The 24,695-nt window shown below is 31.9% G+C and overlaps 1 protein-coding gene across 1 annotated transcript; it reads left to right on the forward strand.

Moving 5' to 3' along the window:
• The first annotated feature begins 5,226 nt into the window (after positions 1-5,226).
• LOC145595215 (potassium channel SKOR-like) lies at positions 5,227-17,288 on the forward strand. The gene is made up of 14 exons (XM_081651597.1): positions 5,227-5,477; positions 5,628-5,910; positions 12,060-12,284; positions 12,378-12,441; positions 12,854-13,193; positions 13,360-13,655; positions 13,751-13,831; positions 14,549-14,647; positions 14,971-15,192; positions 15,340-15,531; positions 16,128-16,203; positions 16,282-16,576; positions 16,735-16,856; positions 16,984-17,288. The coding sequence occupies exons 2-14, from the start codon at positions 5,633-5,635 to the stop codon at positions 17,223-17,225; spliced, it is 2,532 nt and encodes an 843-aa protein (XP_081507723.1). The 5' UTR covers positions 5,227-5,477; positions 5,628-5,632; the 3' UTR covers positions 17,226-17,288.
• The last annotated feature ends 7,407 nt before the right edge of the window (positions 17,289-24,695 follow it).

A 24,695-nucleotide genomic window follows, 5' to 3' on the forward strand; every position in this document is an offset into this window, starting at 1 on the left:
TACTAATGAGCTAAACTGAACTGAACTGATTGGAGCTGAAGTGAACTGAACTGAACTGATTGGAGCTGAACTGAATTGAACTGAACTGATTGGAGCTACTGAACTGAACTGATTGGAGCTGAACTAAATTGAGTTGAATTAATATTTTATGAGAGAAGGAAATCAGGAGTTGAACTGAACTGATTAGAGCTGAACTGAACTGAATAGAAATTAAATAAATATGAACAAGCCCTTATTGTGGCCATTTTATATCGTGAAAATATGAACCGATCACATTATACATGATTAAATAATATGGTAGTTATTTTTCAAATGACTGCTATAAAATCATCCAACGAACATGGTTTATTGAGCTGTTATTTCTCATTGGTCAATATAAATCGGCTTATGAAGCATGCACTTTGAGATGAGGGTTGATCCTACAAAATGCAAATATTTTAATTAGGTCAAGGCTCTTCAAAGTTTGTTGGCTTTTATGTAATTACCTCTTTACCAAATTTGCCCCTAATGCTAAATTGGGTCAGAAAGCAATCAGTCCCTTTTGTTCAAAACTGTTTATCTAATTCTTTCAAAAAAAAAACTGTTTATCTAATTAATTAATATATTAGCACCAAAATTATATTAGTTGAATGGCCTAGCTGTTGCTGCCAACTCAACCACTAAGCCAAAAATTGTCAATAATAATCTCTCTTTGTTAATTTATGACACGTACTAATGCACTTCATTTAGAAACCATGCAAAAATTAAAGCAACTTCTAAATAATTATAATTATAGTATTAATGTCAACTAGGGTGAACATACTACCAAAAAGGTACTCGTATTGCTTTTAATCTGGATTCCAGTTTTGGTAGTTTTGTACTCTTTAGCTTGTGGTCAAATAACAACTAGAGGCCTAGAGTCAGCTTGAAATCTTCAATTGGCCCTTACATTGCAGTGAGTTAGTTAAAAAGGGGTAAGGCTAGAATCATTAGATACATTTTTCTAAAAATTGATACTTATCAATTTGGGTATTTGTGGAAAAAAAAATTACATATAAGGCGCTATTCGCTACACCAAAATTCTTTCAAAAAAAAAAAAAAAAAAAACTACACCAAAATAATTTCAATTCAATAAAATTAATTTTAGTTCAATAGTAATAATTTCAATTTAGTAAAAATTAGTAATTTTAAACAGAACATATAATAGTATAATCAGTAAAAATAATTTCTGTTTAGTAAAAATTAGTAATTTTAAAGAGAACATATAATAGAATGTCTGTAAAAATAATTTTAGTTCAGCAAATCCGTTTTCTAAGTTCTATTTACTTTTACATTATTCCTTTTATGACAATCTTTTTTATTATATTATCATCATCTACAATCCCATTTTGTGTAATTCAGTCTTTAATTCAATACAAAGTACCCAAATGTGTGGTCCCTTTTTTAATTTTCCTTGGTTTGTGTAGCTACACTGAGTAACACTCAGCAAAACGGAGGTAGTATGAGTGAAAAATGGTCAAAATGTATCTCTGAAAAATAGACGAAAAAAAGTTTATTGTTGTTTAATACTACAATGCAAGTATATGGTTTGGGTTGATTTTAATGGTATATTGGGGTGAATTTTTAGTTTACTTTCATTATTTAATAATATATCATCTTATTAATTTGTTAAGTTTTTTATTGAACTAACTGGGCCGTACCCGCAAACCAAGAGAGGGGATGAAAGTCCACTTCACAAGTCCAAAAAAAGTTCTGTTCCAAAACCATATGGTAATAGGAGGTTTAGTCCCTTAACCTTATTAAAGTGTTTAACTCTCTTTTCTTTTCTCAATGTGAAACACTTACATGTGCTATTTGGTAGGATACTTCAACACTCCCCCTCAATTATTAGGTCCTTAACTCAAGGTCTTAAGGATCACTTGATCCAATTCAATTTGGTTTAAAATACTTACGTTATTATGGTCCCAAATCTTGGGTCTGGCTCTGATACCATGTTAAATATGAGTCTAGGCCGCCCCAGAAACCAAGAGAGATGATCCACTTCACAAGTCCAAAGGAGGTTCCATCTTAAAAACAATATGACAATATGAGGTTAAGCCCCTTAGCCTTATAAATTATTTGACTCTATCAACTTCCATCTGACACTTACAAGTATTATTTGGTAGGATATCCTTCAAACAAATTACAATACTACTACAAGCCTTTTTTTTATATATGAGCTTTATTTTATTTTTCATAATGCATTTGCCAATAAAATTACAAATCATCATATGATAGGTTATATTATAGAATTTACTCGTATATGTTTATGAATTAATCTATTTTTGTCAGTTATAAAGGTTCGTGGGCTTCCTACTTTTGGAATATGCTCCACAATATTTGCACGAATTGAATGATTCACAAAATTGTAATATAAAAGAAAGAACCAATGCACGTCAAGTAAAAGGGTGTACAAAACATACCTAACATTTTGCACTTTCTCATCAAGAGTTATTGGTGGGATTGCAACTTGTTTACTTGGAGTTAACTTAGAGAAATACTAAGGATATATGATGTAGATTTTTGTGTTTGATTTATGATAATCTTATGTACCACCTTCAAATTTTGTTCAATAAACAAGTAGTACTTGGTATACTAGGAAGGATTTCATCACATTAGATCAATTTTCGATACAGGTATGACTTTAGAGAACTTAAAATCCCCTAATCATTTATCTCTGCATTTAACGGATATTGCCTGCTAATTTGGGTCAAGTCGATCCGTATTTTAGTATGGAACCTCCTTATCCTTGTTTGTGGACTAACTCAATCTCCTCTTTATTTGGGTTGACCATGTTCGTTATGTATTGTCTTAAAATTTAGCAATATTCATATAATTATACTCCATTTTAATCAGCATATATATTAACGAAAATATATATATTTTTTTGGTGTTTAAAGAGCCACAAGGACAAGTGATGAAAGTCGATTTCGTGATCACCTGAACGGGGAGGGAAACTCTAACAACTTGAGCTATCCCTCCCTCTCACATGTTAACGACAATATAGTTATTCTACTTGCGTGGTACAGACAAAAATGGAAAATATTGTTTGGTTAGATTATTAATTTGCTGAACATTAACAAGTGAGCGAGGCAACCATTGAAACATTGCCTTTTGCCCTTTATTTATATATGGACCGGTCCTTGGATGGTGGGTAAGTGGATTTTTGAGTTGGGATTTTTTTTTTTTTTTTTTTTTTTTTCTCTTCCGTAGTGTATAGCTCGGGCATTGTATCAGATTGCCATTTTAACTAAACTTTGTATTAGATCTTGTGGTTTGCAATTAGATACATTCATTTATATATTTATAATATAGTTGATAAATGACTTAGATGGTTAAATAACTATCCTTTTTATAAGAGATAGATTGAGTGTTCATTCGAGTATTCTTATCCTTATGTTTTTATATGGAGCAAAGGATAGTAAACAAAAATTATGCTCTTCTTTTATCGCTCTTTAAACCTAGTCACTATAGATAATCCTATGGGTTGCAAATCTTTCCATCGATAAATCAGTCTATGATAAACTCTGATTTCTTCCATGCGTTCTTTTTCAATTTTTTTTAGTCAATAATTATCACCAACATTATAGTGATTACACCCGGGGGTCGTTTGGTTGGATCATTTGGAATGAGTTGGAATGGAGTTATAATCCATTTCATCTATTTTTTTTTGTTGAGGTTTTTAGTAATGGAATCTTAATCCCAAGGGGTTTTAACTTCCCCCATACTACCATAACTGTGGAATCTCATACCCACCATACCCGTCCCCCTAAGATTCGCAATCCATTCTATAAATGAAGGATAGAATCCATTCCAACTATAAAACCAAACAACTTTGGACTAGTATGGATTTTAGAATCCATACCTCTCTAGTTTGAGATTACATACCAATCTATTCCAACTTGATGAACCAAACACCCCCTAATCTTTTCATACAAGATTTAGTCGATTTCCTCATGTTTGCCATAATGGAAATTTATAATTTTATTTGTTTGTTTATGGTAGGAAAACAAATTTGAAATATTTGTCTAGTAAACTCATGGAATTGAGTGTTTGAGTATATATATCATTGCAGACTTGAAATTTTTGTCTTGCAAATTTGCTAATCGAGAGTTGCCATCATCTCAGCCACAATACATTAATAATGTTTTGTCAACAGAACAACACAAATACATCTAAAATTATTATTCAGGAGCATATTAGAAGTGATGCTATTGATATAGGATCATGTACTTTTTATATTGAGAATTTAGATGAATGTTTGCAAGTTCCAAATAACCTTTAACAACGAGATCAACCCATATTTCATAAAATCCTTTTTTTTTTTTAATTTTTTTTTTTAATTAGTAAGGAAGATCCAGACCAGATATCAACTTTCACGATTTTTCGTTCTACTCCCTCCGTTTATTTTTAAATGCATCACTTGGGAATGCACACAGTTTTAGGAAATAAATATAATATCGTGAGTGGGTGAATCGTATGATGGAGACCATAAAAGAGACAGTATGTGAGAGAGAATAGATATTTTATTATTTAAGTGAGGATATAAAAGAGAGAGAAATGATAAAATAATTTGAGTGGGATTTAAAGTAAGATAGAGAAATATTAAAATACAATATAACTTTACCAAATATAGAAGTGATGCATATAAAAAAAAAAAAAAAACACCCATAAAAGAAAAGTGATGCATATAAAAAAAAAAAAAAAAACGGATAGATTAATATTTATAGGTAAGGCACTTGGGAGTAGAAGGAAGGGTAAGGAAATCCCTATCCCCAAGTACCCTCACTTGGCAGCTTAGGATTTGAATCCCATACCTCTACAATACGAACTAGTACCAATTGAGCCAACACTTGGTTAGTCACCATAAAATTGAGAAAGTTAATTAGACATTGAACTTTATCCAATCTCCTTACACCTGGCCCTATTCAACATTACTCATAAAATAAGAATAATGACTAGGAAATAACACATCTATTTGTTGATTAATCTAATGGTAGGGCTCACATTGATTTAGATAATCCTAATTAATTAAATCAATTAGAAACTAAAACCACATACTATGGGCAAAGTGCTAATTATCATCAACCAACTAGCGGAAAAGTGATAAACACAGCTACATATATACATATTGCCAAAATGCGTTTTAATTAATAAACCAATTTTAGTCCCCAATAAACCCATTTTAGTCCCCAACTCTACATAAGCTCTCTCTTTCTTTCTTAACCTCTCTCTTCATTTCAAATCATATTTCTACACTAAAACCCTCAAATTAAACCAAATCATCACTCAACTTAAAATTAGTGTACGATTACAATCAAGTTATAAACCTTAATCGCAGAAGGGTGGGGTCGGTTACATGAACAAAAGATCAAGTTCGTTACACTTTATTTTTCACCATCAAAATTCGTTAGAATTCCCGTGATATATATTGTCTCTCTTTTCAAGTTACATCTAAGGTCAGATTATTCATCATTTCTTACAAATAAGACATTCTATTTTTCCTTAAAAATTAATTCATTAATAGAAGAGTCATACTTATTTTTTTTTTTTCTACGTATAAGGCTTAAATTAGAAAGAATTTGACATATATTGGCGAAATAATATAGTTACGATGAAACCCAAACAAATAGCAAGGATAATGATGGCTAGAGGTAGAGAAGAGAGAATGGAAGGATCAACGTCGTCGTCTTCGTCGTCGTCGAATCGAGAGGAGGATTTTGTGGTGGAGCGGCCGAGAGAACGGCTGTATGAATCGGTGGGAAGCCGGTTCAACTTGCTAGTGACGGAGTTTAACCACGAGTCGAGTCAAAGGCAGTTTACAAGAGAAGGGTTCTTTGTTGGTGTTAAGGATCTTTATCATGGTCTTGTTATTCATCCAGAACACAACAGGTAAGAGTATCACATTCTCCATTTTGTTTTTACTGTTTCTTGATTTATTTTTAGCATATTGTTATTCGATTTGTTTTTTATCCGTACGTTAAATAAGGAAAATAAAGAGAGATTGTGACTAATGATTGATTCATTTTCGTAAAAATTTTTATAAATAATTTCAAAAAAATCATGATTGATTTCTTAGATAGAATTGGTGTAAGGTGTAACTAACTACGGCGAGCCTCATACAATTTTTCTAATTTTAATTATTTTTTTCTTTCTATGGATTTGCTATCTAATTAATATGAGTACTACAATTCCTCAAAAAAAAAAAAAAAAAAAAAAAATAATATGAGTACTACAAAATCTGTTTGTTACAGTATTTAAAGTTCGACTTACTTTAAATTTACGCAGTGTTCATTCTTCAATGCCTACCTTTGGCCATTAATATTTTTAACTATGTTGTAAATGATAGTGTAAGAAAAAAAAAGTTAATATTTAAAAAATTTACACTTAGGTGAATCCAATATTATAATATCATAAATAATAAGCTACTTTATTTCCTTTTAAAGAAAAATACTTTATTTCTTTGTACAAATAACAAAATATATTAATATTTTTTAATTTGACCAGATGAATAAGATAAAATTTTAGGGCTGGCAATTAGGTTGGGTCGGGTCAGGTCGACTTGTTTAGAAAAACGGGTCAACACCCCCAAACCTGAACCTGACCTGTTTACATAAACAGGTTAGAAATTCTGACCCGACCTAACCTGTTTATAAACGGGTTGACCTGAATTCGAAATAAATGGGTTTTAATTAAATGAGTTGACCTGAACCCGACCCATTTAACCTGATTTTGCCAGTCCTATAAAATTTTAGAAACCAAAGTAGTAAGATAATTATTGGTTATTTTATTTTATTTTTTATTTTTTATTTTTTTTAAGGGCGTGTTCGACAATGGCTTTTAGACATCTTTTATTGGTTTGACCAAGCCTAATCACTACTTCCCTACCTTTTAAAAAAGTATGAGAAAACACTTATAAATAGTGTGAGGACAAATATATCCTTAAAATTTGTTTGTTTACTTATATAGTTATATGCACCTATTGATCGATATGATGTTAATCATCTCTAAGTTTTTCCTATGTGATTTATTGATTTCTCTTATGAATTGTATTTGAACAAATATGCTCTTTAAAATATATATTCACTTATTTGCCCTTGTTAATAGTAATTTTCACATTTTTTTTAACAATTTAATTAAGAATAGAGTACAAACATTTATAATTAATGCTAAAAATATTTGTTTACATATTTTTCTATTGCCAACAACAAAAGGAGCTCTCTGAAAATTCCTAGATATGGCACGAGCATCACACTCGTTAGCCACCCTAGTAATTAAAAAAAAAAATGAGTATTTGACAATGTAGTGGCGGAGGTTATTTTTAGTGGTGGGGGTAGCTTTTGTTAAAAGTCAATGTTATTAGCTTTTGAAAGTTGGAGGTAGTTGTTGGTTTTTGTTATTAGTCGACCGTTACTTTACCAATACTCAAACTCAATTTTTTATGTACACAACTAACAATTTATTGACAGTTTACAGTAACTCCCACATTAATAGCTAATATCACAGCTAACTATGAACACTATTCAAAGATGGGCTCAAATCAGTAATTAGTTGTAATTATAATGAAGTTTGTTGGCATATTTTTCTACCGTAATTAAGGCGACTAGCGTGTGTGATGTGCACACCATAACTAGCTACTCCCTTTGTTTTTAAAAACTTGTTCCACTTTCTTTTTGTGGCCGCTTTAAGATACTTGCTCTATTTCATTATTTGAAAAGTTTTCACAATATTTAATTCATTTTTCTCAAATAGTGGGACGTGATTTTATTACTTTTATATTCTCTCTCCTCTAATTTACCTTCCACTAACCCTACCACCTTTATATTTTGTTACTTTCTTCAATTTCTCCTAAAACTCAGTACATGGAGAAATGGAGCAAGTATTTAAAAACGGAGTTAATATATGTGGGGAGATTTTTTTTGTTTATCCTTGAGTTACAAATTTAATTGTTGGCAGTATTAATGATGAAAATATATCAACAAATAATCCAAATTTTCAAGGGTATTAATGTCTACTTATTATTTTGAAGAGTTCAAAAACGAGGTAGTTAACATTGATAAGGGCAAATATGTAAATATAAACATTTTAAAATGTATAATTGGTCAAATTAAACACTACTCATAAAATGTATAATTGGTCAAATTAAACACTACTCATAAGAATCATGTCAAACTTTTTAAATGGTAGGATAGGAGTATCGCTTTGAAACAATAAAGTGAGCATAGTGTTCAACTAGATGGAAAAAATGTACTACACAAAATTAGTGAGTAAACATTGAGTAGTGGAAATTTATTTAGGTACTCCATACCATTAAACGACTGGAAATTATATCGATAAATTTACTTGGGTTTTATGTGAATTAAAATTAGGGACGGTCTTAAGCAGAGACAGTGAAAGATTTACTAATCTATAACAGCATCAAATAAGCACATTTTTGTATCTGAATCAAATATTTACATACTAACTAGAATTTAGGTAGGGGTGTCCATAATTTGGATTAAAACCGAAATTCAGTCCATTCCAAACCGAATTATCAATTCGGTTCGGATCCGAACTTTAAATCGGATCGGATTGAGATTTATTTGTAAAATCGGATTTTCGGATTGGATCGGATTGACCTAGCTAATTGGATCCAATCCAAACCGAAAAACGATTTGTAAAATATAAATATAAATATGGATTTCTTTGTTTTTTAAAGTCTAGCTTAAATATTTAGTAGTACATAAAATATATTAGGGAGACTTTGTATTAATTAATAAATGACCTGATGTTGAACTATTTATTTTAGTCATGATTTTGAAGACTTGTATTTATATTAAAGCTTTATTTATTTCTATAATCGTATTTTTATGTGGATTGGATCAGATTGGATTGAGAGAGAAATTCGGATCGGATTGTAAAATTGAAAACCAAATTATTTTTTTGATCAAATACCTCTAAATTTATGCTTTTCAACATTTTTGTTATGAAAAATATTTTGTTTTTTACAAAAATGTTCTTTTTTGTACGGGAAAAAATGTGCTTATTTAGTTCTATGGTAGATCACAAATAGATGTGTCGAAATTACACCTGACCTGATCCGATCCGAAATCGACCTGAAAAATATCTGATTTTGATTTTGACTTGCGTGGACAAAATAATTTGGCACGATTCAAGATTAATACTTTCTATTGTATCTCTAAATCACAATAGCAAGTCAACATGTAATATGTGATTACTATAAAAGTCAAATGGTGTTAACTAAAAACAAAACGGAGGAAGTAATAGATATGACCCAACCTCACCGAATCTGGTCGGTTGATCCACACATCCGAATTGACACCTCTTTTCACATATGCCTTGCGATCTAGTCATCAAAGTTATGGGCATTCGCATCACCACACCAAACAGCCTCTAGAGTGGAAAACCGACGGTCAGAGGCGCAATTAGATTGCGTCTATATTTGATTGTTTTCTGTTTAAGGTTGGTTCTCTTTGTTTGTGTGTCTTCACCTTTATAGATTCTTTACAGTAAAATCTGGTGTCTAACAATGGGCCAATGTTATTCCTTAGGAATCTTAATGACTTTTTAAACATAAGATTCGATTTTGTCACCAAAAATACTGATATCAATTTGAAATGATACATAAAATAATTAAACTTGATCCAAATCAGAAAATCTAGTAGTGAATCAACTTAGATCAGAACCACATGTTCCTGACTTGCTCTCTTATATGTGTGACACAAGAGGCACTCCTATACTCCGTGAGTCCGTGTATGCTCATTACTAAACGCTACCAATAATCAATAAAAGTTGTTCAAAAAATGTTGTGTACGTATACTCGCTTTACAATAGTATTAATATACGTAGTATATCTTATTATTTTGCAGTAAAGTTTTTGTTAAATATTGGAGAAAATAATTCTTTGTATTTTGTCATTGTATTTTTCCATTTATAATATTCGGCCACAATACAATATATATAGACAATAGGAATATCTAAGTTAATATTCCCGTTAAAAAAAAAAACCTTAATATTCCCAAGTATCTTAACTTCGTTAGAGCCTGTTCTCATTGACTGAACTCAGCTGAACTGAATTGAACCAAAATAAATATTTTATAAGAGAAGGAAATTAGGAGTTGAACTGAATTGAATTGAATTTCAACGTAAGAGAACAGGGCCTTAATCTATCCACAATATCTCACATATATCTTTTCACAATCATAATATCATATCACAAATTTACAATATATGTTCCAATTTCAATACCCTCCCTCCCTCAAGTAGGAGGTGTAGATCTCAAAGGTCCGACTTGGACAATAAAATTAAATCTCCATCTTGTTGTCAACATCAAGCCACAAAATTTGCATCTTGGACAATACTTGATCATGCCATGTTCATCCTCTTCATCAAAATCATCAAATTTCACCATGATCAACATAGTCACAAATAAATCGATTTCTCATAAAAAAATAAAAAATCATATTGTGAACTCTCGCAATAATTCTTACACTATTATCATACGGTAATTATGAAAATAACAATACTTATTAAAAAAAAAACAAAAATTTGAACTCTCACAATCTCACTATATTCGACGCACATAATGTGTAATGCATGCAATTAATCACTCATCATACACAAATTCTCGTGTTTAAGATTATTTAATTCTCCCACTTGATCAAAACGTCATTCTTTTCAACTCCATCAATCAACAATGAAATAGGAACGTCATTCTTTTCAAACCTGCAAATATATCAATACAACAAGAACACCTTTCTTTTTGATCCCGTTGTAATATTTTTTTTTCTTTCTCCCATTTTAAGGTTTTTTTCATTTTGTCACACGAACTCTCGTGTTTTTCATCCTATCCTCTCACACAAACTCTCGTGATTAATGTTAATTTTTCATTCTCTCATCTAACACAAACTCTTGTGTTCATCCTAGGATCTCTTTAGGCTCTGATACCATGTTAAATGTTGAGAAAGTAATATTTTTGTATATTTTCATTGTATATTGTTGTATATTCTCATAATATCAAATCACAATATGTGTTTCCATCTCAATAGTTTTACTGAATTTAAAATATCATTTAATTAATAGTCTACTTCGGGTAAATTTAGACTTAATGTGATTTTAATGCAAATAGGTCATGAGATAATTATACAAGATTTATATATACGAAATCTTTTCTTTCATTGTTAAATTGAAATTTAATTTGATATTTAAAAATGAAAGATGTTATATATAGCCCTGGCCTTACTTCTATGTATAAGAAGCTAAATAATGGAAAAGTATTAATGAAATATATTCTAAAATTGCACTAATAGGCGTTTGTCATGCATTTTTAAACTTATACCAAATAAAAAAAAGATTTTAAATTCTTATTTATAACTCAATGCTATATCACTTATGTATCATTATCCAATAAATAGATATGAAGTACTTATGTTCAATTGATAGAGTTACATATCCTTTTTAAATCAACAACTTTTTTGTGTGGCTGGCCACACCGTGTAGAAGGGTTTACTTGTACAGGGAACTTTTTCGGGGGTTACTTGTATGGGTTATTTGTTCAGGGGTTACATACTTAATTAGGGGTTATTACTTGTAGAGAATACTATTCAGGAATTACTTACTCAGTCGATTACGCGTTATCTGTGTGAGAGTAATTCCTAACCGACCGAGTAACCCTTAAATAAATAACCCCTATAATTTACCCCTGACCAAACAAGTATCTCCTGAATTAGTAATCGTTGACCAAACAATTATCCCGAACTAGTTACATTTTGACATAATTTTATGAAAACTATATAGTTCTAAAAATTTAATTTTCAGGTCAGGAAATCATGAAACCTTTACGATTTTAATATGAATTGGATTAATATTATACGTAGTATATAGTTAAGTTTTGACATAATTTTGTAAGATAAATTTTTATTTAATTTTGTTTTGTCATGTGAAAACCGAAATTCAAGCAGAAAAATTGTTTTGGGGTGCCATACATTACACACACTACGAACTGACTATAGTTTCATACAATGGTGGGTATACTAATGCAGGTGGTATAAAGCATGGGACAACATCATACTATTATGGGCAATCTACTCTTCATTCTTTACGCCGATGGAGTTTGGGTTCTTCAGGGGACTTCCTGAGAACTTGTTCGTCTTAGACATTGTTGGACAAGTTGCTTTCCTTATGGACATCGTGCTTCAATTCTTTGTCGGATACAGAGATAAACAAACTTACCGTATGGTCTACCAACGTCCTGCTATCGCCTTCAGGTCCCTTTTTTCTTGTCTTAAAATTTTAAGCCAAAAAATAAAAAATGAAAATTGTTGCTCATTGATTTTTATCATTCTTTTTTCTTATTATAGGTACTTGAAATCTACTTTTGTTTTGGATTTGCTCGCTTGTTTGCCATGGGATCTTATTTATAAGGTATTTTCTTATGTAATCATTTTTTTTTCTTAAGTGTCTTTCTTTCTCATGGAGTCATGGCATGTTTGTGTTTTATGGATTTCGATTATAATCACTATGAGCATGGTCATTTGATAGAGTTCTTAGGTTTTCGTCTCATAGTTCAAGCACGAGTCACCATACAAACTCGATTTTCTTTTAGAATTTCATCTGCTGTAGAGTTTATTTATGCTGCATAAATAGTTCTGTTTATATAAAATGTGAACTTTGAAAATATAATTCAAGCGATTTTCTTATTATAATCATCATGCTGTTAAAAAAAAGAATTTGTACTGCTATACTGCAACAATTCCCATATCTTGTGTTGTTTTAGCTTACAAATGATGGCAGGATCCAAAATTTTAATTGTTCTGAAAACAATAAATTTTTGCAGGCATCTCATAGGAAAGAAGCTGTGAGATACATGCTATGGATCAGGTTGTGTCGAGTACGTAAGATACATTTTTTCCTTCAGAAATTGGAGAAGGATATAAGGATCAACTACCTTTTTACTAGGATTGTAAAACTTCTTACAGTTGAACTCTACTGCACACATACAGCAGCTTGTATATTTTATTATTTAGCCACGACGATTCCTGAACGTGAAGAAGGTTACACATGGATTGGCAGTTTAACTTTGGGAGACTATAGTTATTCCCATTTCAGGGAGATTGATCTTTGGAGGAGGTATACGACATCTCTATATTTTGCCATCGTTACCATGGCTACTGTAGGTGAGCTACTCCTTTGATGTCTCAAGTGTAGAACAAAGTCGATTTAAATATCAGCTCAGAAAAAAACTATTGTCCTTTTTCAGTCGGATTTGCTTGTCCTGCAATTGATTACTCTTAATATAGTCATTGGCTTCACTGAACAAACGACGATCCTGTTATCTTGCAGGTTATGGGGACATTCATGCTGTTAATATGAGGGAAATGATATTCATTATGATTTATGTCTCATTTGATATGATTTTGGGTGCTTATCTGATTGGTAATATGACAGCACTGATAGTTAAAGGTTCGAAAACAGAACGATTCAGGGATAAAATGACAGAAGTGATGAAATATATGAACAGAAATAGGCTTAGCAGGGATCTTCGCAATCAGATCAAAGGTCATTTGCGTTTACAATATGAAAGTAGCTATACTGAGGCTTCTGTTCTGCAGGACATTCCCATATCACTTCGAGCTAAGGTAGTGTAAAATCAGAAAAGCATCAATTATATCTTTTAATGTTGATTCGTTGTTGTTTATTATCGAAAAGTAAACTAATTATGTTGTTTATGCAGATATCCCAATCATTGTACATGCCATACATTGAAAAAGTTCCTTTATTTAAAGGATGTTCTCCAGAATTCATCAATCAGATTGTAAGTTCCGATCCTCTTTTTTGATGCGTTCTTGAAGTTTCAGATAATAATGCATAAACTATCCATGGGTATAATTAGCATTTACAAGTCCACCTTTTCATTTCCTAATTCTTGTTTAATTTGCTGAAATTATGTTTAATAGAACCTATATTATGCTATCTTGTTAGACTGTTAGTAAAAAGTATGTAGGAGCTCGATATGAATCATATTATTCATGAATGAAATCGAGATGTTCTGTACAACATATTGATGCTACATGTAGCACAAACACAGTTGCGTTTTGCTGATACATGTTGAACATAGGATTCATACATGGGATTCATCAATTCTAAAAAAGATTCATTAGTGCAAAGGTCAATCTTAATGTATAGGAAAAAGAATGAAGTTAAATAAATTGATTATATGAGCTGATATATTTCAGCATGCTTCTTATAATTTACCAAGGAGATTTTTTAATTGGAGATTAAGGTTTGGTCTTAAGATACTTCATCTGTTTATGCATATTGAGAAAGTATAACTAATTGGAGTTTGCGATTTGGTGATGATATTGTATGCACAATGATAATAATTCATGAGTTTCTACATGCTGTTCTTTAGTAACACTAACACAGAACAAAGTTGTTTCTGTACATCTTTTAGCATGTTTCAGGCTTCCATATTACGGTGTTAAGTCCCCGATTTAAATTTTATGAATAATCGTTGCACATGGTTTTTCAGGTAATTAGAGTCCACGAAGAATTTTTCCTTCCCGGTGAAGTGATTTTAGAGCAAGGGAATGTAGTAGATCAACTTTATTTCATCTGTCATGGATTGCTGGTATGCCTGCATTTGCATTTTCTTTTATCCACAATATTAATGTTCGTAAATTTTCTTATCCTCATGTCATTATCGAGCATTAAACTACATACTTCGTATATGATTTTTAAAGTTTATAATTTCAATATACCATCCAGTGCAAAACTTTAGCTATAACTCATAGTGTGTTATGAACAATTAGCTTCACATGTGGGTTTGATTTCTTGAAAATGGCTTTACATTTACACATTGTTTCATCTTTGATTCTTTATAAAGTGGAGTATTAGAATTTGGATACAAATTGTAGGATTTTAGCAATATTTTGGCTGTTGTTTTTTCTACAGGAGGAGGTAGGCATTGGGCAAGATGGATCAGAACAGATAATTTCTCGTCTTGAACCAAATAACACTTTTGGACAAATCTCCATTTTTTGCAATGTTCCTCAGCCTAGTATCATCCGAGTTATTGATCTGTGTCGGCTTCTGCGGATTGACAAGGAGTCATTAAGCAATATTATTGACATATATTTTTATGACGGGAAGAAAATCTTTGACAATCTCCTTGAGGTAACGAGGGAATTCAATCATTCTGAAATGCATTTTGATTTTATACTTTTACATATACTTTAATCAATTATGCTCATGTAAGTCAATTGATTTAAACTTTTCTTGGTACAACGAGTAATATGTCTACCATTGCTATGTGACATGCAGGGTAATAATAATGGAAAATACAACTTGAAACAAGTTGAATCTGATATTGCATCTCACATTGCAAAACAAGAATCAGAACTTGCACTCAAAGTAAATAATGCTGCACACCATGGAGATCTTTATCAGCTAAAGAGTTTGCTTAACGCCGGAGCTGATCTAAAGAAGACAGATTACAATGGAAGGACTCCGCTGGTATGATACTTGATTACTTATATTATAATAGAACCGTGCTACCCTGTAGTTTTCAGGTACACTTACGCGCACCTGTCATGTACGAGTAGTTTGTAAATCTCAACTTTGGGCAAATATAGATTCACCTCTAAGACAATATCTTACACTAAAAGTAAAATGAAAGGCAAAATTCACCCCTCTCAAACTCTCCACTATCTATGTCATGCACATTGTTTTTGTTTATTCTATTTACTTTATATTCACTTGAATTGCTTCAGGAAAAATAAGTTCAGATAATATAAGTTTAGGAAAAATAAGTTTTTATCAGATCACCCAAGTTCACATTAAAACTATAATAAGTTTTGAAAAAGTCTAATAAGTTTAGGTAAATTGAGATAATCTCATATAACCGAAGTTGAATGAACACAACGTAGTGAGAGGTCAGCTCTGTTGGATTTATTATACTACAGATATTGGTGGCAAGATGGGTGGATTTGTAGCTTCAAGTAATCAGAATGCTTGAAGCTTGTTAACCTGTAATGATTTTGTAGCATCGTATTAAAGTGCAAATTATTTTGTACAAAATCTAATAACTTTGAAACTTTCTCTGGCCACAGCATATAGCTGCATCAGGAGGATGCGAAGACATTGTTCTCTTCCTTATTGAAGAAGGAGCCGATGTGAACAAGACAGGTGCATCATCTACATAACTAACTTTTGTTTTCTTTGTTCTTAAACAACATGTTTTCTAACACAGCACTCTCCCAACAGATAATTTTGGTAATACACCACTGTTAGAAGCTGTCAAAAATGGACATGACAAAGTTGCTGCGCTGTTGTACAAGGAAAAGGCCAGAATCGATGTCAAAGATGTTGGTTCTTTTCTTTGCACAGTTGTTCTAAGTGGGGATGTCGAATTTCTGAAAAGAATTTTGACTAATGGAATGGATCCAAATTCCAAAGATTATGATCATAGAACTCCACTGCATGTTGCTTGTTCTCAAGGATTATATTTGATGGCGAAACTGTTAGTAGAGGCTGGAGCTTATGTTACTTTAAAAGACAGGTAACGGCACACACACATACATTGTATGCTAATGACCAGCTTTGTATGTAATCCTAGTTTGATATCTTAAACATAAACTGATTAGAACTATCAGATGATCTTGCAATAATCTCTTAAGGTAATTTTTACTTATACATCAAAATTGTGAATTTTTACAGATGGGGTAACACACCATTAGATGAAGCATGGATGTGTGGAAATAAGAACTTGATAAAGCTACTGGAAGCCGCGAAAGCTGCTCAACTGTCTCAGTCTTCAGATCACATTGAAGAAATGCTTGGTAATAATCAAACATTTAAACATTGTTGTTTCAATATAAATCCACTTTTTTTCTGAATTATATCAGTTATGTTCGTGAATTGATATGTAGAACCAAATATTGTTAACTTGTTTTTATTTGCTTGTAGATAAAAAGCTCCATAAGAAATGCACAGTCTTCCCATTCCACCCATGGGGAACAAAAGAAAACCGAAAACCAGGGATTGTTTTATGGCTTCCACGTACAATAGATGAGTTGATTAGGTTGGCATCAGAAAAGTTAAACTTTCTTACAGGTTCATGTATATTATCAGAAGATGGTGGTAAAATACTTGATGTAGATATGATTGAAAATGGTCAAAAGTTGTATCTTATAAGTGAAAAAGAATAGGCTATGTTTGACTCTTTCGATCCTCATGTATAATTAGTAGTTCTATGCTATCACTGATTTGTATGTATAATCTTTGTAGAATATAGTTGTTCGACGCCTTTTTATTCATTAATAGATTAAGTAAGACGACTGAATTGCTTTGTGAGCTAATGATTAGAGTGAAATGCATTGATGTACTTGTAGAAGATGAATAGATCCAACATTGTAACTCAAGGGTTGTAAGTATTGCAACCGATTCTTATTGTACACGAACAATGTTTTAACAAGTATGAATGTATGATTTATGTAAGCTTAGAGCTTGTGTTTCTTAGGCAATTTTTTTTTTTTTTTTTTTTTTTTTTTTTTTTTTTTTTTTTTTTTGGTGTCTAGAGAGCCACAAGGGCGGATGATGAGAATCGATCTCAAGATCTCTTAGCTTGGAACCGGGAGGAGAGCTCTAACCACTTGAGCTATCCCTCACTCTCTGTGTTTCCTAGGCAATGAAATACATATAATTTCATCTTTCAATTTATCTCTAGCTTAGACCAAGTAAAAAGCACGTAAGAAAACAATTCAAAGACGCTTAGCTTGAAAATATTTTGGGGTCAAACCGTCAAACTTCTAACCAAGTTTAGTATTTTTACAATCTCTATATAATAGTGAAATCAAAATCTAAGGAAAAAAGTTAGATTTTCCAAACAAAATCTCTGTGAAAAATAACAAGCTAAAACATAATTATAGACATTTTATCTCAAGTTCTCAAAACTCGAAAAAGGAGCCAGACTTTTACTAAACTAAACAAGTAGCATATAAGCATCGCCTCATCCTCTTAATTATATTTTGATAATGCTGTAATTTTTTTTATTATTATTTTTTTATTTTATATTTAGTAAGCATTTCATATAATTTCGAAATTCATCTATTACTTCCTCCGTTTTTTTTTTTTAGTTGCTATACTTTTATTTTATGGTCTCCTAGACAATTTTGTAAGAGGAGAGAGAAAAATAAGACAAACCAATGTGGGTAAGAGAGAGATAGAGAGAAAGAAATATCAAAAATAAAAAGTGTTACAACTAATTACAATTTTTAAAATAAGAAAGTGTAGCAAAAGAAACGGAGAAACTAGAAAGTATCATTTTTGGTTAAAAAAAGAAATACTTTTTAATGTCTATGATTGTGCCATATATCATCCTTAAATTGTCAATCAACGAATTAAAAGTGGTACCTACATTGGGCAATTTTTAGCATTTATGAGTTTAAAGTTAAACAAATTACGTTCAGTTCAGTTCAGTTAAGTTCAATTCAGTTCAGTTCAGCTCCTAATTTTCTTCTCTTATAAAATATTCATTTCAGTTTAGTTCAGTTCAGTTCAGCTGAGTTTAGTTCAGTTCAGTTCAGCTGAGTTCAGTTCAGTTCAGTTCAGCTGAGTTCAGTCAATGAGAACAGGCCCTAAGAAACTTCCATAATTCATACAAAGCAAATCAAACTTTTAAGAGTAGAATGTATATTTTAAATTAGGATACCGGTTAGCTTAATATTTTATACACCCCTTCCAATCAAGAAAAAATGAACAATCAATAATCAATCAATAATATAATACTAAAAGAGACGCCAAGAATGGCACGTGCCGATTCCTGGTTTCGTTTTTTCCCTCCAAAAACATTTTACTTTTTTGATAAATTTCTTTGAGAATTTTAGTATAAAATATAGGAAATTTTGATTTTTACCACCTTCAAATAACGACTTTATTGAATTTACCACCTCTAAAAAAAAAGAATTACTTTACCACCTCATAAAAAAATAAAACATCAGTTTTACCACCTAATCCTAACTCCGGTGACGGGAACCGCCTATGGGGCCCACCATAACGGTTAGTTTTCAAAATTATCTCCAAATTCTCTCGATTTCTCTTCTATTTAAACCAACCTTCTTCATTTTTACATCTAATTCTTGAAGATTGAAGTTTTTTTTTTTGCAATTTTCTTCACAAATCCTTAATTTGGGAGATCCTTAACAATCCCACATCCTCAAATTATCAAATTATTCAAGATTGCACTCGGCCCTGAATCTATTGAACTATTCGACAACAAACAGCAAAAAGGTAAGCAATTTTCATGAAGTCTGTTGTAATTTTTTGCAATTCTTTGCGTGATTGTATTGCAATTGCTAAGTGTGATTGAAATTGTACATTTTGTGTTATTAATTCAACCCCAATTTCATTATAAAAAAATTAGGGTTCATGTAAGTATTAATTTGCGGGGGTTTTTGATATTTCAATTGGGCAGTAAAATTAGGGTTAGATTATGGTAATTGTGTTCAAATACAATTAATTTCAATGCTTTTGTTAATGAATTTCAAAAGGGAATGTCTTCTAGCTCCCCCTGTTAAAGATGACAAGTGAAGCTGAGGTGTTGCAATTTTGTGGTTCCAGCTCGTCTTCAACCACCCAAATTCATTTAGGGTTTCACTTTTTACAGAGAGAAAGATGAAAAATCAAAGGAGAGAAGAAATTACAAATGAGAGAGAAGAAATTGATGAGGAGGAAGGTGAGAAATTGAATAGGGAAGGTGAGAAAAGGAGGAGAGAGGGAAATCGTGTTTAAAACATTAACTTTGGAGGGCAAGTGATGGTTTGTGGGCCCCACTAGCGGTTTCCGTCACCGAAGTTATGATTTGGTGGTAAAACTGAATTTTATTTTATTTTTTTTGTGAAGTGGTAGAGTAATTTTTTTTTTTTTTTGGAGGTGGTAAATATAGTAAAGTCGTTATTTGAAGGTGGTAAAAATCAAAATTTCCTAAAATATAACTATCATAATATTATTCCAAATATTTTATACATATCTTATTTAATAAATACATTCCTTTATAGGTTTTTCATACTGCCTTCATTATGTATTACTCGCCATAAACATAAGGATTGCGGACTCCTAGGCAAAAGATGTTAATGTAATTAATGAAAATAAGGACAAGTGTTTAGTATTAATCTAAAACCCCCCCCCCCCCCAAAAAAAAAAAAAAAAAAAAAAAAAAAAAAAAAAAAAAAAAAAACAACAACAACAACAAACAAAATCAAACACAGCCACCCAGCACTACACAAACACCACCACCTAGCATCGTACCACCACCAGTCCACCACCTAGTAACCTAGAAAATCCGAACCACCAACCTAGAAAATTGGAACCACCATAGCCAGAAAATTGAACCACCATACCTAGTGAATTCGAACCACCGTACCCAGAAAAATTCAAACCACCAACCCAAGAACACAAAAAAGTTGATCCACCAACCAAACAACCAACTAACCCAGAAAAATTTTGAACAACCAACCCAACAACCAACAAACCACGAACCTAGAAAATTCGAACCAAAACAACCAACGAGCCACCAACCCACAAACCAAGAAAATTCGAACAACCAACCAAACAACCAGCGAACCCAGAAAAAGTCAAACACCAACTATCCACCAAATTCGAACCAATGAAATTCAATTCGAACCCAAAAAAAGTCAAATTTGGAAAATTAAAGCTTTAATAGGTCAACTAAATCATCAAAAGGCTAGATCTAGAGTTTTAATGGTTTAAATTTTTCCAAAAAACCATTAAATTTGAGCTTTAGCAACAATGAAGAAACAACAACAAAAGAAATAGAGAGAAAACAAAGGCGGCGACAAGGAAGAACACAATGAGGGTGACTTCCGGCAATGGTAGCAATCGCCATAGAAGGTTGCGGTGGTAGTGGTGGTGGTGGTTGCCAATGAAGATACAGTGGAGATCGGTGGTGGTGGTGGTGGTTGCCAATGAGAGTGATGATGAATTTAGATGGAAGGTGATGATTTTGGTGTAAATGGTTAATTTAACCAATGTTAGGTTTAAGTTAATAAAATAAAATTAGTAATTTAATTAGGGTGTTTAAAAAAAAGTAAGGGTAATTTTGTAAAATATCAAAAAAAAATTTACTATAAAAGGAAAAAAATTGGGTTGTTGCAAGTAATATGTAACGACCATTTTTAGTAATTGTTGCGAATAATATGTAACTGAGGGAGTATTTTAATAATACTTCGTAGGAAATACATCTTAAAAAAAATATTACACTGTATTTCATATGTTTAATACTTCAATATTTTATGCCTTAAAATGACTAAAATATTTTGAAAAAGCTAATTTTGTAACAATATTTAAAATAATGATTCTATTAAATAATAGATTCATACTACACAAATTGTAATAGTTATTATTATTAACGAGATTAATTTTCTTAATAGTTTCTCTCCTAATTTTATTATGAATAACATATCAAACTCGAGGAGTTTTAATTTTAAAAAATGAAAGTGATTTAACAACATAGCATAAAACTATAAACACTTTATCCATGCATGTAATTTCATGTAAGAAAATTTGATTAATTACAATTTTATTATTTGTTATTTTGTATCCCTAATTTAATATTTTCATATATTATCATTTTTTAGGAAAAAAATGACTAAATATCATTAAATAAGAGTATTATTATGGACTATTAAGTGTAATAAAAAAAAAAAAAAAAATTGATACTAATTTATCATTGAATTTATAAAACACTCATTTGGTCTAACGTATAGTTTTAATAGACTCACTTGTCTAATAAACTCTTTCGTTATATTTCATTTTTCATTTCATTTTATATACAAAATAAGAAGATAATATGTTATAGTTGTAGTGTATATATGTGTTATTTTATTTTTTATTCAATTTTTTTCTATTATTAATTAAATGTAGTGAAATTACAGTGCATGGCACGGAACCTAATCTAGTTATTCATCTATTTGATACAGAGATAAATTTAAACTTTTACATTTCAACAAGTAAGATTTCTGTTAACTTAAATCTTGTGTTTGTTGTGCAATGAAATTTCTTCTTCAATACACATGATTTCATCTTTCAGTTTTTGTACCTCAGCTTTACGGGAATGCTCTGTATCGCTAGGAGTGTCAATGATCAAGCTCAATAGCTTCTTCAAGCAAGAAGCATACTCCTCCTTCAATGCAATGGATGTAGAGGTTGAAGCTACAGCTCCATACTGCAGAGTAATGAAAGATTAATAAGTCAATTTCAGATATTACATGATTAATAAGAATCGCACGCAAAAACTGAACTAGGTATATAGCATGTTTGTTGATTATAATTAAGTGCTACCAAATTTACTTTGTCATCCCCTCTGCAAGACTGTTGCTACAACCAACTTGATTAGAACAATTTATGTGATGGGAAAAAGTTATAAATATTCACAAAATACACACAATAAAATCAATTTGAAAAGGCTCATTAACCTAGCTTCGTATTTGGCAAGACAGACATTAGAGTGATGATGAAATTACCAGATCGATATGAATTGGAAGGTCTGACATACCAGTCTACAAGATATGGTTTGAGCGACAAAATAACCTTAGCATTGAAGATTAAAAGTTGGATGGCACCAAAAGCCAGAGATGAACTCCCAAAAGAAGCATATGAAATATATGAGAAAAGGATTGGCAAATCATAAGAATTACCTTCATCCATCTAATATGTAAACGCTATGATTGCAAGGGGACAATTATTAATCGCAAGAACACCAAATTTATCACTAAGACTTGCAAAGATGAACGCCTTGTTTGGATAGCAAAGAAGGAAAAGAAGAGGAGGGAAAATGGAGGAAGGGAAGGGAAGGGAAAGGAAAATAAAGGGAGGGGGAAGTGAGCTCCATTTTCCCTCCAAATCTTTCCAATTTTGGAGAGATTATGGTTATTATAGAGAGAGGGAAAATGGATCCCTCCCTCTCCTTCCCTTTCTTTCCCCCAATCTTTTACCCAAACAAGAGATTTTGTCTCCCTCCATTTCTCTTCTCTTCTTTTCCTACCATTTCTTCCTATCCAAACAAAGTGTAACTGATACAAGGAGTTGACAAATTAATAATCGACCACTTGGATGGAAAGGGCCTCTAATCAGAATTTCTTAACATGATAGTATTTCAATTCATATTTCCCCCAAGAACTACTATTCCTCGTGTGATTCATCTTAAAACTTTTTTTCCCCATGTAGAAAAGGATTTAAACTTTCTTGGAAATTCTATACTTCAATTTTTTTTTTTTTTTCCACACCATTTGCCTTGTTTGAAAATCGTATTCTTGCATATGTAGCATATCAATTGCACCTTACCTATTTTACAGATCCTTTTCACACATCAATCCAAGTATGCCCTTACTTACATTTCCTAAATGCCTCAACCCACTAGATTTCACCCACTTCGGTGGGTAAATTAACTATATGGATTTTACGGTCCCTCCACCATCTTTCAACCACTATCCTAAAAATTGTGCACTCCCCCGGCCCCATGATGCAATAATCAACCAAATTTTTTTTAAAAAAATTGATAATACTAAAACAAAATAAATAATTTTTGTAAAAAAAAAAAACGACTACCAAAAAATGTGAAGATAAGAAGCTACACGAACACTAACCAGATAGTAGAATATTTAGAGCCTATCCCCTAACTGAGAATTAACACACCTACATCTGTTGCAAGTTATGAGCGAAAATGTACCTGTTTAAAAGCACGTATGCAATGGCGAAGTGGCTTTTCAGCCTCCAAGAAAGGCAAAGCTTCCTGTTCCAAGATCAGATACAGATACAGAGATACTTAGCTTTACCACATAGCCAATCATGTTTAGTACATCCAGAAACTGGTTTATAAATTTTAGACTCCAATAGTTATTTAAGTAACGACATGGTCAAGATTGCATGCAACATAACCAGAAACCCATTGTGGCTTCTATCAAGGGGAAATTTGCATAGAATTTGAGACAGAGAAGACTCATAAAATATATATATATAATGAGAAGACTCACCTTAGCCTCCACATCTCTGTTGATGTGCCATAGACAGAGTAAATGTGACGTCCCTGGAAAGACTTCTCTCAAAGCCGCACATAGGCCAAGATCACGGTCTGAAATAAATACAGATGGCTCTTTATCAAACCCAATCAACTCCCTTAATCTCTGCAACACCCACCGATAGCTAGCCGTGCACTCGTCGCGCATGAAAACATATCCAACTAGAAAATTCTGGTTTGTCGGTGTCACGCCTACTATCTCAAAGAAAGGCATGTTATATCGATTGGTCTTGTAAGTAGAATCCATACCTATGACATGTGGGTATGTGCGGAGTATGTTGACCATGATCGGGTGCACCATAAATGCATGTTGCAAAACGTTGTAATCATCATTCGTGAACCAGTAGATGTATTTACTCTCTCTCGCCAGATGAAGAAATTGCTGAACAACTCCTCTTCCTTCGGACATCTCCATCCTGAAGTCATTTCGGCAATTGTAAATGTGTCGGATGTTTGGATGATCATCAGGAAATTGCTCGGCAATAGTTGACATGATGTTACGGGGAGCAACCTTGGACTTTGTCAAGTCCCGCACAACCTGTTTTGCACCCGGACTCAATCCGCTCACTTTACGGTGACCCTCTGG

This window comes from Chenopodium album, chromosome 19 (assembly GCF_948465745.1).
Source record: "Chenopodium album chromosome 19, dcCheAlbu1.1, whole genome shotgun sequence".
In the NCBI taxonomy this organism is placed as follows: Eukaryota; Viridiplantae; Streptophyta; class Magnoliopsida; order Caryophyllales; family Amaranthaceae; genus Chenopodium; species Chenopodium album.

What these genes read in the sequence shown, in the direction of transcription:
- LOC145595215 (XM_081651597.1), top strand. Translation starts at nt 5,633, where the DNA reads ATGAAACCCAAACAAATAGCAAGGATAATGATGGCTAGAGGTAGAGAA. An exon ending in CGTCCTGCTATCGCCTTCAG is followed by an intron (nt 12,285 to 12,377) that starts GTCCCTTTTTTC and finishes TTCTTATTATAG; the next exon opens with GTACTTGAAATCTACTTTTG. An exon ending in CAGAATTCATCAATCAGATT is followed by an intron (nt 13,832 to 14,548) that starts GTAAGTTCCGAT and finishes ATGGTTTTTCAG; the next exon opens with GTAATTAGAGTCCACGAAGA.